This window comes from Psittacula echo, assembly GCF_963264785.1.
Source record: "Psittacula echo genome assembly, chromosome: 13".
Classification (NCBI taxonomy): Eukaryota; Metazoa; Chordata; class Aves; order Psittaciformes; family Psittacidae; genus Psittacula; species Psittacula echo.
Genome location: NC_137749.1, coordinates 9,116,504 through 9,130,572, shown reverse-complemented (window position 1 = coordinate 9,130,572; position 14,069 = coordinate 9,116,504). Strand labels below are relative to the sequence as shown.

The 14,069-nt window shown below is 46.9% G+C and overlaps 1 protein-coding gene and 1 long non-coding RNA gene across 2 annotated transcripts; one reads left to right on the top strand and one right to left on the bottom strand.

The window, feature by feature from the left end:
• Positions 1–1,855: 1,855 nt before the first annotated feature.
• On the bottom strand, positions 1,856–13,433 carry YDJC (YdjC chitooligosaccharide deacetylase homolog). Its single transcript, XM_080628788.1, has 6 exons — positions 13,402–13,433; positions 12,432–12,604; positions 4,930–5,089; positions 4,157–4,256; positions 3,075–3,252; positions 1,856–2,200 (listed from the first exon to the last, which is right to left on the bottom strand). Exons 2-6 carry the CDS (start codon positions 12,587–12,589, stop codon positions 1,870–1,872), a joined length of 927 nt encoding a protein of 308 aa, XP_080484914.1. The 5' UTR covers positions 12,590–12,604; positions 13,402–13,433; the 3' UTR covers positions 1,856–1,869.
• LOC308226762 lies at positions 2,759–11,751 on the top strand. Its single transcript, XR_013957942.1, has 3 exons — positions 2,759–2,880; positions 4,131–4,198; positions 11,600–11,751. It is a non-coding gene; the product is annotated as an uncharacterized lncRNA (long non-coding RNA).
• Positions 13,434–14,069: the final 636 nt, after the last annotated feature.

Here is a 14,069-nt window from a genome sequence, read left to right as displayed (position 1 = left end):
AAGTAATCTGGTATAGCAATATTCTAGAACCACTGAGGAACTTCCTCCTTTATCTCCATGTGCTTTAGGCAATTTGAAAGTTCCCTATTTCAAAGTCTTTTAGTAGCTCTTTATTAGTTTCTCTATTTAAAACTCCCTTGCATTTAAAAGAACACTCTGGGTTTAATGCTGTTTATTTAAAAATAAGGAGTTTGCAAAATGTAACCGAGGTAAGTCTGCTGTCGTGTTTCAGTGTTCAGCTAACAGAGCTCAGGGTGTGGGTGACGTCCTGATGGCTGTGATGAGAGCACATGCATTGGTTGGAGCCACTTAAATGTTAACAGATGTCCATCAGAACACGGTCACAGAACGTAATCTGGGTTCTGGTATTAAGTAACAGGGGTATACCTGCACGATAGCAAAATACCGTCAGTCACTAGATGGCTCTCACGGGCTTTGCTGTGCCTGGGGCCGTGGCTGCTCTGAGCAGGTCTGGTCCCTCCCGGGGTTTACTCATTCTCTGCTACCACAGAGCAGAAACTTCGACGTCGAACACGGACGGGCCCGGCTTCAGCCATCGAGTCACGCCAAAAGACTCGGCTCTTTGGTGCAGCAGATGGGGTGTTAAAACCAAACTTGTATCAAATTAATTCTGTGATGATAACTTAGGAAGGAACCTGGAAACATTTTTAAAGCAGCCCTGCTGTTATCTTTGATACTTGTGCAGAGCAAAGCCTTCCTCAGCTGTTTTGCAGGGGGGTCAGACGGGTCCATTATGAACAGAACAAGGTGCCTCAGCATCCCGCCAGCAGCTGCAGCAGCAGGTGAGTGGGTTTATTTTGCTCTTCAGCTATAACTAAAAGCAAAACCCTCCTGCAGCGTTACAGTAGAAGACCTGAGTTTATTTTTTACTTAAAAGAATAATGATTGTATTGACATTTTTAGTATTTAAAGAAAAAACTGTTTAGCCAATAATGATTACATTAAATAAAACAGTTTTGGGCAGAAAATGAGCATAAACAATCAAAAATATTTCTTCCCCTGTGAAAGTGACATGCCAGCAGCAGGGCTGCAGTTAGACCTATTGGGACTACTGGGACTTGCTTAAGTTCAAACACCCTGATGACAGACATAAAGATGGACAAACACATGCACCTTCTCCATTTGGAAACTTGCTTGTGGTTCTGTCCCATGCATTTTCCCTGAGAGGCAGTGGGCAGCGCAGGAACAGTTGCTGGGGAGCTCTCATGTGCAGCAGTGATTGAAATAGCAGATGGGTCAACAGTTGCTGTTCTTGCAAAGTCATTCAGAAAGGAAAAAAAGGAAAGCCTCTCTGAAGGGGCTGTGGCTGATGTTACTGTCCTGCAGTGGCTTAACGCCAAAAGGCAGTGTAAATGGGAAGAGCTGTAATCCCTGCTGGCTGAGGCTGTACGTGGGATGTGGCTGCAGATGCCACCATGCTGAAGGCGTGATCTGACTATTCTGATGGGATGCTCTGAAAGCACTGTAGTGTGCACCTTCATGTGCATCTCGCCAGATACAAGCAAGGTGGTGCCTGTGTGCTCCTTGGTCTCACAGCAAAGCATGTCTTTGTACTGCTTGTGTCGTAGGAGCTGGGCCATGGGAGGAGGGCTGGGCCTTGGCTGCCACACGGTGCTGTAAGGGTGCAGGGCTATGAGGTGCAGGAGAGGTCTGTCACCTTCGGAGCAGGAGCTGTGACCTAAAATCTGCTCATCAGGGCACCGGGGTGCTACCTGTCGCTGCTGACGGTGGTGGTCTTCCATGAACACTGCTGCTGTCCCCAGGCTGTTCATTCTGTCAGCTGCACCAGGAGGTATTGCACTGGTAACTGTCTTGCAAGTCTGAACAAAGGCGTGTATGGTTGCTTGCCTAAAGATCTTTGAAGGAACAAAGCTGAATGTTCCTGGTTTTGTAATGGCTCTGCAGCTCTGGATTGATTAATGTCTGGAGTTCATGGAGGCGCTCCCAGGACTGCGAGAAGTCGTCCGGTCCTTCCCCGCAGCCACCGACGGGTGGGACACTGGGGTACCCGGGATGCACCATCAGTTCGATCGTTAGGGTCCTGCTCTGTGGTGTTGGGTCTGTGGGTGAGGGTGCCTTGCACATGAACTCTGTGATGGCACTGTCGATGGCGCTCCAGATGTTACTGACAGACATGTTCTTGCCCATGGTGGTCAACCCTATGTAAATGTCTGGCCACCTGTAGCCAGAGGAGGGAACACTGATATTAATGCTAACAAGGTGGTTAGGAAAAGTGTGGGTTGGGAATCAAAATTAAGCTAAAACTTCAGACAGAAAAGAGGGAGGGGGTTCAGCCTGAAAGACAGGCCCAGCAAAGCCCCAGCACTGCCGTTATTACTGTATTTACATCTGCTGTGTGACAGCACAAAGGTGGTTTGGCATCTGTGAGCTTGCAGGTGCATTTTGTTGGCACAAGAGGGAAGAGAGAACTAAACTGAGCAATTCCAAGCTATGGAAATACTCACCCAGCCAATTAAAGCCTGAACAATAGCCATCTCTAGTTAATAACCGTTGGCTAAGGGGAAACAAAAAGTGACTGAAATACAACAGAAACCGACCTGCTAAGAGAGCATTCTGCTAAAGTATATCAAAGAGCCATAATAATGGCAGAACGCTGGACTTGCCTCCCCTTAACAGCAAACACTTCTTTCCAATTAGGCTTTTTCTTGCTACTTAAAACCCTTTCTCCACTACTGCAGGGAGATGAAAAGTTACTTCTTGAAAACTTTCCCTAGATTATACTTTCAGAATTCCACTCTGATGCAACCTCAATGCAGCACTCATCCTCCTGCCATGCCAGGTGCCAGCTTCACAAGAACGCCTGAGAAACTATGCCCTGGAAAGAAGATTCCCTTCAAGGTGAGAAGTGAATCATCTCCATGCAAACAAAACTTACTAAGCACTAGGGCCCCAGCACTTTTGTTCTCCTCTTGAGCCTTCTTCTAAGGCCCAAAGTGGAAAGAAAGGTGGTATTCAGTTTTGGAAAGATGCTATCAGGAGGTGATAAGATCTTGAGGCTTTACTACAAAAAGGATGAGTAATGCCTGTCTTACCTTATTCCATGACTTGTAAACACATCCACTGTGTTAAAAGAATCCTCTTCCACTCCCAGGTAAAACTCCATCAGGGATGGTGAAATCCAGTCACATTTATGGAGGCCTGGCTCTATTGGGACACGTGTGTACTTAATCCCATATTCCTCTAACACCTCTGCAAATACGTGCCTGACCTCTGGGAGTGAAAACACAGACACTATGGTCAGGAATCGCATAACCAGCTCATCAGGTCCCTGCAAGCTGTTAGCACAGAGGCATCTTTCTGTTCCATGTTAAAGAAAATATAACCCTATTTGTCTTCTGCTGAAATGGTTTTCTTCATCTGGATGGGAGCCACTTTCTGTACTGGAAGCACTACTCCCTCAACATCTGTGTAGGTGCCTTGTTTTTCCTTTCACCACTGAGCATTTGGTCCAGCAACCCCTCCTACCTTAGCAGCTCTGGTCCTCGAGTGCACCAGAGGTGACTGAACTGCCAGGAACAAGTTCTTCATCAAGTCCCTGCACAGCCAGGTTTGTTGTGAGGGTAAATTGCCAAAAGCAATGACATCCACAGGCAGCTGAGTGCTGGAGTGGGGAAATCTGGGTGGCTTTGCTCTCTGTTTTCCATCTCTGTACCACAAATACCTTATTTGCAGAACAGGGACAAAAGATACTTGTCTATCTCTGTAAAGTATGCTGAGACCTGCAGACAGAGATCAGTGTGGAAACGCAACTAAGAGGATAGAGTTCTTGTAGCACGTGAAAGACCCAGGCTTTCCAGTTTAAACTGGCCAGTCTGCTACTGGACTCCTTGATGTGGGCAGGAACATGCAATTAGGATGCTGAGATGAATTATCAGTCCTAGGAGGAAAAGGTGTAGCCTGGGCCATTTGTGCCATTAATCCCCTTGTGATGCTACAGAAAGACCCAGATCACCAAGCAGCTAACTGGGGCCCAGGTGGGAACATTCAAATTTGCAATTGTAGAGCGGGTATCATGCAGTGAGATTTACTGCCCAACCAGGGAGCTGTGGCAAGGAGAATCCAGTCTGAGCTGACTCTCATCTCTGCAGGGCCGGGAAGAAGACTCCTTTCTTACCTGGGAGGACATGGACATGCTGGTGCCCATCCATGTGAGGAGGTAGGTGACCTGTCAGCTCATGGAACAGCTCCACTTGAGCCTTTAGCTCCTGCTTTACCTGCACAGTAGAGAAGGGTCAGAGTAAGCCTTCTCAGCAGGGTGAGGTCAGGAGGGCGTGAAGGAGACCTGCTGGCTTCTACTTGTGACATGGCTCTGGGAGGCATAAAGTGCTGTGATGTATAAATGGACATGCAGTGCCCAGAACCTCCCCTAGGCATGGTCTCTGTGGTACTGGTTATGTTGATGGTGCAAAACTGGAATTTTCTATGTTAGAAATACTGGATATTTGAATACCCATTTCCATTTAGTTTTGATCACCATGCATCCTTCTCATGGGACAAAACCAGCCATCTCACTAGAGAACAAAATCCTCTTATGAAGTGATGAAAGGCTTACTGCCTGCATAGCACTCCCTTTATAAATGTTTAGGTTCTTTGTAAATATCTCTACCAATGCCCCTTCTGTCCCCTCAGATAAGTAGTTTAACACGACATTAGCATATGCAGGCACTGAAGCAGGGAGAAATGAGTTCTCAAAGGCTGCAGAGCCTCTGGCAGAATTAGGCTAAGGACCCAGAAAACCAGCTCCAGCTGCCCAGATTCAAGATTCATCTTTAAGCTTACTCACAGCTGGGACCTAGGGAAGATCTTCAGCTGTTATGTGCTGGGATAAGCGCAGACTGATCCATGTCAGGAAAGCAAGTTGCATGATTGTATATGGCTTTCTCCTACCTCTGACATATTCAGGAGACCTTTTGATAGTGCTGTTCTGAATCCCATTTTGCCATGGAAGAATCCATCTTGGTTGAGCAGCGAAGAGTTTGTTTTGAGCGCCTCACACACAGGAGAGCCCTCGGAGAGGTTGGCATGCAGGCCTATTGGGATGTTGTATCTGTAACAGGAATAAAATATCTGTTAAGCTTTGCACCTCTACCTCCCTTATTGTGACTGAAGGCAGAAGATAGCAGTGAAAGATTTAGACTGATCCAAAAAGTGGTCGTGTGCTCACTGGAGTACATCTTTGTATCTCTGCCCATCTAGAAAGAAAAGCAGAAAAACACTAACCAGAGCAGAGTATCTCCAGGTAGAATCCCTGTGCAGTCTGCCAAGGGCCAGTCTGTGAGACTCCCAGCTCTGTTCCCACCCTGACTCATATGGGGAGAGCAGCCATGAGGTGTCTGAGACTAAATACTGTACCTGAATGCTACTAGTAACTGGCAGAAAAATCAGGACCTTGAAACCCTTTCTAAAGCCCTTCATTAGCCCTTGCTAGGTATTCCCTCGAGTTATTCACCCTATTAAAGATGCTACATTTATGAGACATTTGAGTTTTACTTGACAACTTATAAAGCTTCTCCTAAGTAGAATCGTCATATATAAACAGTGCCCACGGCAGCTGTTATGGCAACAGCATAGGCTACAAGTGTAAATACTGTGTGACTTTAAGGGTTTCCTTAAAGGGTCCAAGAGGCTGCAGCTGGAACTTGCCTGCAGTGTCTGTGTTTCTGTCTACTGGTGCAGATGATCACTCACTGAGTGACAAGGCTGAACTGTGCATCCCTCTGGCACACAGAAAGGATTACTGCAGGGAGGCCCAGCGTAAGAGTAGAGCCTTGCTGAGGGATTACAAGGGTACAATTTATTTACCAGTTGCACTCTGCAACATTTAAAAAAAGAAAAAGAAACAGTGCAGTGTATTTGCAGAGCTCCTCTCAGCCACAGGCTCTTCTAAAAGTGCTGGTTTTCTTAGTCTATGCTGTGGATTCCCCTACAATAAAAACAGGGCCTGTGAGTGCTCAGACTTGTGCTGAGTTTCATTAGTTCTTCTGGAAATCCTCAGAATCAGTGGCCAAAATGGTGCTTTGAAACTTTTTCCAAGACAACCCCTGGCCTCTGGCTGCCCCAGTAAGTAAATGACAGAACTGCAGTGTTCCTCTGCTGCCCAGTCTTGAGTCACAATGTGAAGTTAATTTCAAGGCAGAAAGCCTGTGATGCTTTAAATCCTTCCTGGAACTTCTGCATGGAGCTGTTAGCACTGGGCATGGCCTGTTCCTGTTACAGCCCTTGTACAACAATTGGGAAAACAAAAGCAATCCCCACTTAGGCAAAGTGTGCAAAAAACATTTTCCCCTTCTGTCTGCTGCCCTGAAGCTGACTAGTGAAGCACCAAGTCACTCAGGTCTGTGGATGGATTGGACTAACCTAGTCATTTAGCTTCTTATGATCCTAAGGCTTTTGCCCTTGCAGGACTGAAACTCTTTTTTCCTGGCTCCTCCATCTCTCGTGTTCCAGGTGGATGGTATAATCTGTTGCTAGATACTGCTCCTTCTCAAAGACATAAACGTTATGAGTCAAATTGTATGGACAGCTCTGTGAAACAAAATGAGTCCATGTCTTTCCAGTCCACTCTGCAATTAGGGAGCTTGAATGTTTGCTTAATGGAGCAAAACATCATGTGGAGAGAAAGGTCCTCTCTAGCTTTTCTGACTTCTGTTTTCTGCAGCAGGGCCTGACTATATAGTTGATGATAAATGTTCATCTTGTTTTCATACATGGAGCCTGAGCACATGACATGTGCACTCTAACTCCTTGCTAATACAAGAACTGAAAGATGCTGTCATTGGGAGTGGGGGCTCTTCAGCATGTGGCTGATGGCAAGGCAGGAGGCAGCCACAATGCAGAAGGAGTGCTGTGACAGGACTTCTTCATCCTGTGACCTGCTTTGCACTCTTTGTGAGCCCAAAGGCGGCAGGGGAGCCCATGGTTTTGTTTTGGAAGTCCACCCCAGACTCTATAATGTCTCTGTGAAGCTCTAGCTGCATCAGCTGATAGCATTATTTGTACCACAGCCACTCCTGTCTACAAGAAAAAGGATTCATGTGTTACCATGAATCAGCAGATGGGAGATTTTTTGTTGAGCACTCTCCTCCTCATGTGTTGTGGGAGGGCAAGAAATGAACAGCTGAGCCTTTCAGCCTTGTCTCCCAGGAGCATCAGATGAACTACCTCCAATTGTGCAATGCCTCACATGCTGTCAGGGAAGCTATTTCCAGGAAAGGCAAGCCCCTCTGACAGGTGTGGGACACCAAGGAGCCAAGCACTGCACTGCAGAACATTAGAGCTGCTCCTTCGCCTGAGCTGAAACCAGCCTCAGAGCTGGGGAATGCACAGAATGTGGAAGTGCAGAGAGAGCTGCCCTTGTTCTTGCTGTAAGGGGAGACTCTGACTGTAACATTAGAGCATGTTTCAGAGCTTTAGCTAACACCAGCTGAATATCTTAATAGTTTTCTCTTCGAGTTAGTCCTGGCTGGTTTGACAGACTGTCTATGCTGAGGCATCTAAAGAGGAACTGCTAGTGTTTAAAGGCTCTGGAATGCAGGGACTGAAACCAAAACTCAAAACGCAGCACGTGAGGAACTTGATCGGAAATATTCCCCTGTGGGAGATGCACAGAAGCAGGCATGCTGGGAAGGCTGTAAGAATATGGGAAGGACAACACAGAGGGCGCAGCAGGATTCTGTGGCTAGCTAGCATTTTCCTGTATTTAAATATGTGCTTTTCCTCTGGATCCAGTGAGCCAGATGATGCTCTGATTCAGCACCAAATGTCCTGTGCCTGGTGTTCATCCCTAACAGTCCTGACACTGCATGAGTATCTGATATCCTGAGTGCAATGAGATGAAAGCATGAGCAAAACTTAAAGCATTATAGTAATTAGCTAAGGCTGTACCTTGGAAGAAAGCGCTCCAGTCACGCTCTGCTCTGACCAAAGGCTTGAGCTTTAAGACTGAACCAACAAGCTTTTTTCCCCTGACCATTTACACACATTGGACTAACTCTTGCTCCATAGTGCCTCTCACCAGTGAAATGTAGCTTCTGCAATCAAAGAGCAATGCCAAGGCATGCTGTATTGTAAAAAAAGGCATGGAGAAAAGTCAAGATATGGGACTATCTTGGAAAGGATAGCCTTTTACAACAAATGCTACAAGGGGCAACAAGGAGTTCCCTCTGGCAAGATTTCTGAGACAGCAAGCCCAGCCCAGTCATCAAATAGAGAGAGGAAATGCAATCAGCTAAACTGCTTCCTTTTCAAGTAGTTGCTTGTTTTGTCACACTAGTGCTCTGAACAAATGTCTCTGCTAAGGCTTTTGTGCAGTTGCAATCCCTGTTCATCCATATCCTTAGCAGTAAAGGGTCCCTGGAAACTGTTAACTATACTGAGTCACTTTTTAAAGTGCCCACGGGCTTTGCATGTTTCTGAGCTTGGTGGATGAGTAACAGTGCCCTGGGCCCTGCCTGGCCACAGCAGGGACTCTGTGCAGGCCCTGCATTCCTGGGAGCAGTGGCTGTGGGAATCATGCAATTCGCTGAGCACAGGCTCAGTTGTCCTGCTGAAGGCTGCATGCTGCAGCATAAGCAGGGCACTTGCCCTTTTCCTTCATGGGCAAACAGATCCCACTTTCAACGTCCTGTTTGTATCCTTATCCAGGAAATTACCGGTTCATTGGGTTTCAGCCCAAGTGTGACACAATGAAGAACCTCACGTAAATATCTGTACCTAGACATCCTGCTCCAGTAAACATCTAAGTATCTCATGCCAGACAAAACCAGGCTGTGCTTTGTGCAGAAAAAGTAGACCTCTCAGGTTCTCCATGTTAGTATTTGCATGCTTCCCTACCACCCCACTTGCACCCTTCAGCAAACAGTAAGATCTCACTGTAGATCAAACAGCGTCTTGTCTTGCTCCACTACTGCTAAGGACTTACTTCTGCTGAAAGAAACACTCCAAAGCCTCTGTATTGTTAAGAACTGGTACTGTAACATAGCTTAAGGATGTGACTTTCTTTTTAATTACATCTTCGTATCAACTGAAGCTCCTGTGTCTGTGACCTTACATCAGCAAAGGTGCTGTTGCCAGTTAATCTGATCTCAGATTCTAGTTTAAGGCCTCAGCTGGGATCCCACCTCTAATTCAAACACAGTTCAGCTGTGGAACTGTCTGCCAGGTGATAAACAGTCAAATAAAAGGGTGATGAGAAAGCATGAGAGATTTCTGGATTAGTCAGATGTTGACTTGGGAGGGTCAGAATTAAGTCACAATTTACACACACATTTTGCAATTAGTGTTGATGGGAAAGGAAGTGAAAACATAGACAGCAATTAAATGTGGTTTTGTTAGATTCTTCTGCTAAATGTACCCAGATGTTGTGGGGGCTTCAGCTTTTGTATAGCTGATGTTCAGCATTTAAACTGCAAAAAACAGGCAGGAAGACTGAAGTTCTGTTCTAAAATATGTCACTTTTCATCAAGTTTTTGGATATAATCATCTGGAAAAGGATCCTAATATTCAGTCACGACTAAGCTGGTTGATAAAAAGGGGGAAATATGGCAGGAAACAATCTTTGGTCTATTTCTGCTTTTTCTGTATTTCTAAGGAAAAATGGACCTATTAATTTCAGGTACAAAATAACTCAGGGAGAGGCTCTGGAATAATCACTAGGAAGACTGGCTGACTTCAAGGTGGGGCTTGATAAGTAGAAAATTGAGACTATATTATATGGATAACCAGGAAGTTGCAGCCAGTCTATTCCTCATGAGGAAATAAGTTTCCAGTTACTGAAGTACAACCCCCACAATGGCAGTCTGTTCCCTGCCTGCTGCTCTGGTTACATACTACTCCAGCAGTCGCTATCGACAGGTTTATCATTTGGTGATAGATCAGGCCTGATGATCCAGGATGCTGAAACTTCTCTTTTGCCGCAAGTAAGTGGGGTCCCCAAGATCCAGAACCTAGATGTTAGGGAAGGTGTATTATTTACTGCTTGGTTCTGCTGGTTTGCAATTGGCTTGTGTTAGAGCTGGTACAAAGATCTGCTGACTACCATCACATTTCTGCTAACACTTCTAATCAAAACAGGGTTTCTGATATACCCAAAAGCCTACAGAATTACTGTGAAATGAAGGGAGGAATGGAATTCCAGAGGAACTGTGATCCTTTTTGAAGGTTACTGAGTCCTAGTATTGTAGGGCAGCATGAGGTGCTTAAGAACTGTCCTGATAGGTGATAGGTCCAGTCTCTGCTTATACCACTGGTCAAGGCTGAAATGCCTGCTACGGAGTTAAGCATATATGCATGTGTGCATATATATTGTGTATATACATAATATTTACTTATTTGGGCTCTGTGGAGAAAGATAAAAGAGGATCAGAAAACAGGGCAGGCTTTCATCCCATAAACCACAAAATGTTGCAAAGCCTCAATATTCACAGTGGGATGAGACACAACACCAAACAAGAGGAAGAGAGAACAACAGTGGCAAGGCAGTCAAGCAACAGTGACACTTTCCCAGTTTTACACCACAAGATGAGGAGTATTCAGTGATGTTTCCAGTAAGTCTCACTTACTGGACACCTGTGTCTAAAAAGATTTTGTGTGAACCTCTGCAATAAAGGAACAAGTATTTTAGGGGTGGGTGCATGCACAGGTACCAATTAAGGTGTACTACCAGCACCTGAATTAGAACATGACCAACCCTTTTTGGCAAACCTGTGGGTGAGTAGGCTGAATACAGCTGCACAGAGTTACAAAATGAGGAATTGCAGAACCTGGCCTGTTGATCTGCAGTGCTGACAGATGTCCCCAAAGTCACCCTGCTTATATTGTCAGAAATAGATTTAAATCCTTTTCATTGACACAATTCAAAACTATCCCCCAAAAGAGTGAAACAGTAGCAGCAGGTTGCATCTTCTGCTGTCGCCTCCCCTCCAAACTGGCTTTTCACACCTGTATCAGCTGTCAGCACAAGTGTCATGAACTGGATTCAAAGATGGTTTTTAAACCTCCATGGCCTATTTTCTGACTATGGAAATGAGGCCAGGTGGATTCTATATTTAAAAGCCTGCTAAAGACCATGGCTAAAATAGCTGACGACATTACCAGAGCATTGAGGCTTAAAGTCTTCGATGGTGCCTTTGTGTCTGAGAAGTGCTGGCTTTATCTTCATGTTTTACATTACATTTGTTTTGTTTACTAACAGGATTTTAGTCATCTCACCAATGTCTCCTCTTATCAACCCAGAGGCAGTTCCTCTCTCAATGTTTGTGTGTAATTTCTAACCTTTTTAACAGAAGATTAGTTTGCCACTAACACCACGACCTGGTTTTCCTATACCACTCAACACCAAAGAAGCTACAAACTGCAAGCAATTTCCAAGTACTCCTAAAATCACAGACAAATTGGAGAAAGCTGCTCAAGGAGAACAAGGACAGCATGACTCTCATTAAACTGTCCCCTGCAGCAGCTATATTTGAAGCATAAGGGCTTAGTTCTACTACTACCAGCACGGTTCCTTTCCTCTTCTGTTTTTCTAAATTGTTTCTCAACCTGCTGCTCTCTCTTCCAGGACATATTCCTGCTTCCAAGCACTTGCCCACACTGGAGCTGAAGCATTAGCTGAGTTTTACCTTCTAAATACTAGTAATGCTTCCTATTAAAGGATTTACTGGGCTAGTCCATGAGACGTGACACAGCATTTGATTTGCTACAGAGCCAACTATGCCAGCAACCTCTGAGAAGTTCATGAAGGAGTAAAGGTGCCAAGTACAAGGTATGGTCCCTCTTTTTGTGTATGCAGTTTTTACAGATGGATTTATGAAACCTAACACTAATAAAAATATTGGGGTACTTGTTTAAAAGGCTTCTGGGGTGGAAAAAATCAGGTTTTCCACTGTCTAGATTTGTAACTAAGCTCTTGCAGAATCACACCTTTCCCTGATTCTGCAATGAACCTGGGTGACCCTGTGTTCAGCCTTGCTTGAATGCACCAACTTAAATAAGATTTAAAAATCGTGCTTTTATGCTTTACTAGTTTTAGGGATAGCAGCTGAGCCTGGGCATATAGTGTGGACTTCCATTCTGATGGTGCATCTTTTAGAAGTGTAGGAAAACAAAGTCCACCCAAAGTCTACTACTCAAATTGTGGAAATGGCTTTCTATCCTGACAAAAAAAGGTGCAGTGGCTAATACTAGTGAAAGAGCCATTATGGGTATAGCTGGCTGGTAACTGGTTTTACTATGAAGAGTCTTAGTAAATATGCCGGGAATACAGTTTCTTTATACCACCCTGGGCTATGATACAGCATCTATACTGGGGTTACAGAAGACCAAATTTTACAGGCAAGGCTTTTGATAGGCTCTGGAGGCTGTCCACAAAGGAGCTAGAGAAGGTACCTTACCTCCGTGCCAGCTCGGCTGCATCTGCTGCAGCACTTCCGTTGACTAGAAGGGACACGTTAGATACTGCACCAGCCAGGAAGCAGTCCACGATGCCTTGGTTTCTCCGAGGACAGTAGCCAAAGTCATCTCCAGTTACTATTAGCTTCACCTGAAGCATCCTTGGAGGTCATCCCTAGCAAAAAAGTAAAGGAGGGAAAATCTGAACAATCGGTAGTTTGCAGATCACAGGCAAACAGGAAAAGACTGGTTCAACGGAGGTGAACCCAAGCGTGACTCAGCCCCTGACTAACTCCTCCTGCTCCACCTCAGCCTGCCGCTGTCTCACAGCTTCCACAGTAGCCGGATTTGGTGTGGCCGCCCGGACCACACCGTACCTGCCTGCTCCCGCAGAGAGAGAACCAGAGCCTTTCTTTCTTTGCGGGAGCACAGGCCTGCCTGCGCTCTGTGTTGCTGTAAATGAGGATGTGCAAACGGCCAGGGGCTCCGGGAACTGACTGAACCGACAGGGGGAGGGGTTTCACATTCCCTTCCCCGCTACCCATCCTCTCCCGCGGTGCCCGGGGAAATGGCAGCGGTGCCAAGCACCTGAGGCAGCCCCGCAGTCGCGCCACTTCGCTGCCACCGAGCCCGCCATCCAGCGCGGCAGGGCGATGGTGCGGGCCGTGGGGCGGCAGATGCGTATCCCCGGGGAGAACCGGAAAGGAGCGGCCTCCCGCGGTGCGACTCGGGCCCTGCCCTCCTGCTGCAGCGGGGACAGAGGAGGCCCCGCCAGCCCTCTCCCCGGGGCAGTGCGTACCTCCGCTCCTGCCCGCTCCCAGGGACGTCGCTGCTCGCGCAGCGGTCCTCCGTCACCGCTGCCCCGGGGTGTGTGGGAATGCTAGCCCCGGCGGCGAAACTCTGTCCGCGACGCCCCGCCGCGCATCCCCCCCGTTCGCCGGTGCTGCCGAGCAGCCACAGCCGGGAGCTCACCGGCGGGAGCGGTGGCAGCGCCTCAGAACTCCATGCCTCCGCAGTACTGCGAGCACGGGGGCGGCCCCTGGCGGCCGCGGCTGGCACCGCCGACCGGCCAGGCACGTTGTCCCCCGGCTCCTCGGCTTGCGGGCAGCGTGAGCTCGGTGTGAGGGCAGAGCTGCAGGTCAGTAAACCCTGGTCGGGAAGTCCTTGTGGCTCCTGATGCTGGAGAAGGGCAGGGAGAACAGAGAGGCAGCTTCTATCGTGCTGTCCTTCAGCACCGAGCGAAAGCCAGCTTTACATCAGGCTGCTTGTAAAATCCTGTTTGTCCTGGCACTGAACTGCTGCTTTTTCTTACCGCAGGAAAGCTATTCTTCACCTACCAGAATGAAAGTGAAAGCACTTCACTTTCACAGCCGCATTTTTCACCTGTGGAAGAAGTTCTGTCAAGGTAGAACACACCCGGTTTTGGTCTGTAATGTTATCCCAAGATATTCACCCACTCCTGCTACTGCAAGGGGAACAACAAACTGCTGTTTGGGGCAGGAAGAGAGTGACAGTTCAGAAAGTGCTAGGGTAACGCCCTGTTAATCTGTCCCAGGAAGCAGGGATCATGGTGTGACTGGGACCCTTGGTGGGTTATGGCGATTTCCACATCTGAATCTGTGCCAATGTGCAGGTAAGCA

What these genes read in the sequence shown, in the direction of transcription:
- YDJC (XM_080628788.1), bottom strand. Translation starts at nt 12,589, where the DNA reads ATGCTTCAGGTGAAGCTAATAGTAACTGGAGATGACTTTGGCTACTGT. An exon ending in GCAGCCGAGCTGGCACGGAG is followed by an intron (nt 5,090 to 12,431) that starts GTAAGGTACCTT and finishes TTCCTGTTACAG; the next exon opens with ATACAACATCCCAATAGGCC. An exon ending in GTCTCCTGAATATGTCAGAG is followed by an intron (nt 4,257 to 4,929) that starts GTAGGAGAAAGC and finishes TCTACTGTGCAG; the next exon opens with GTAAAGCAGGAGCTAAAGGC.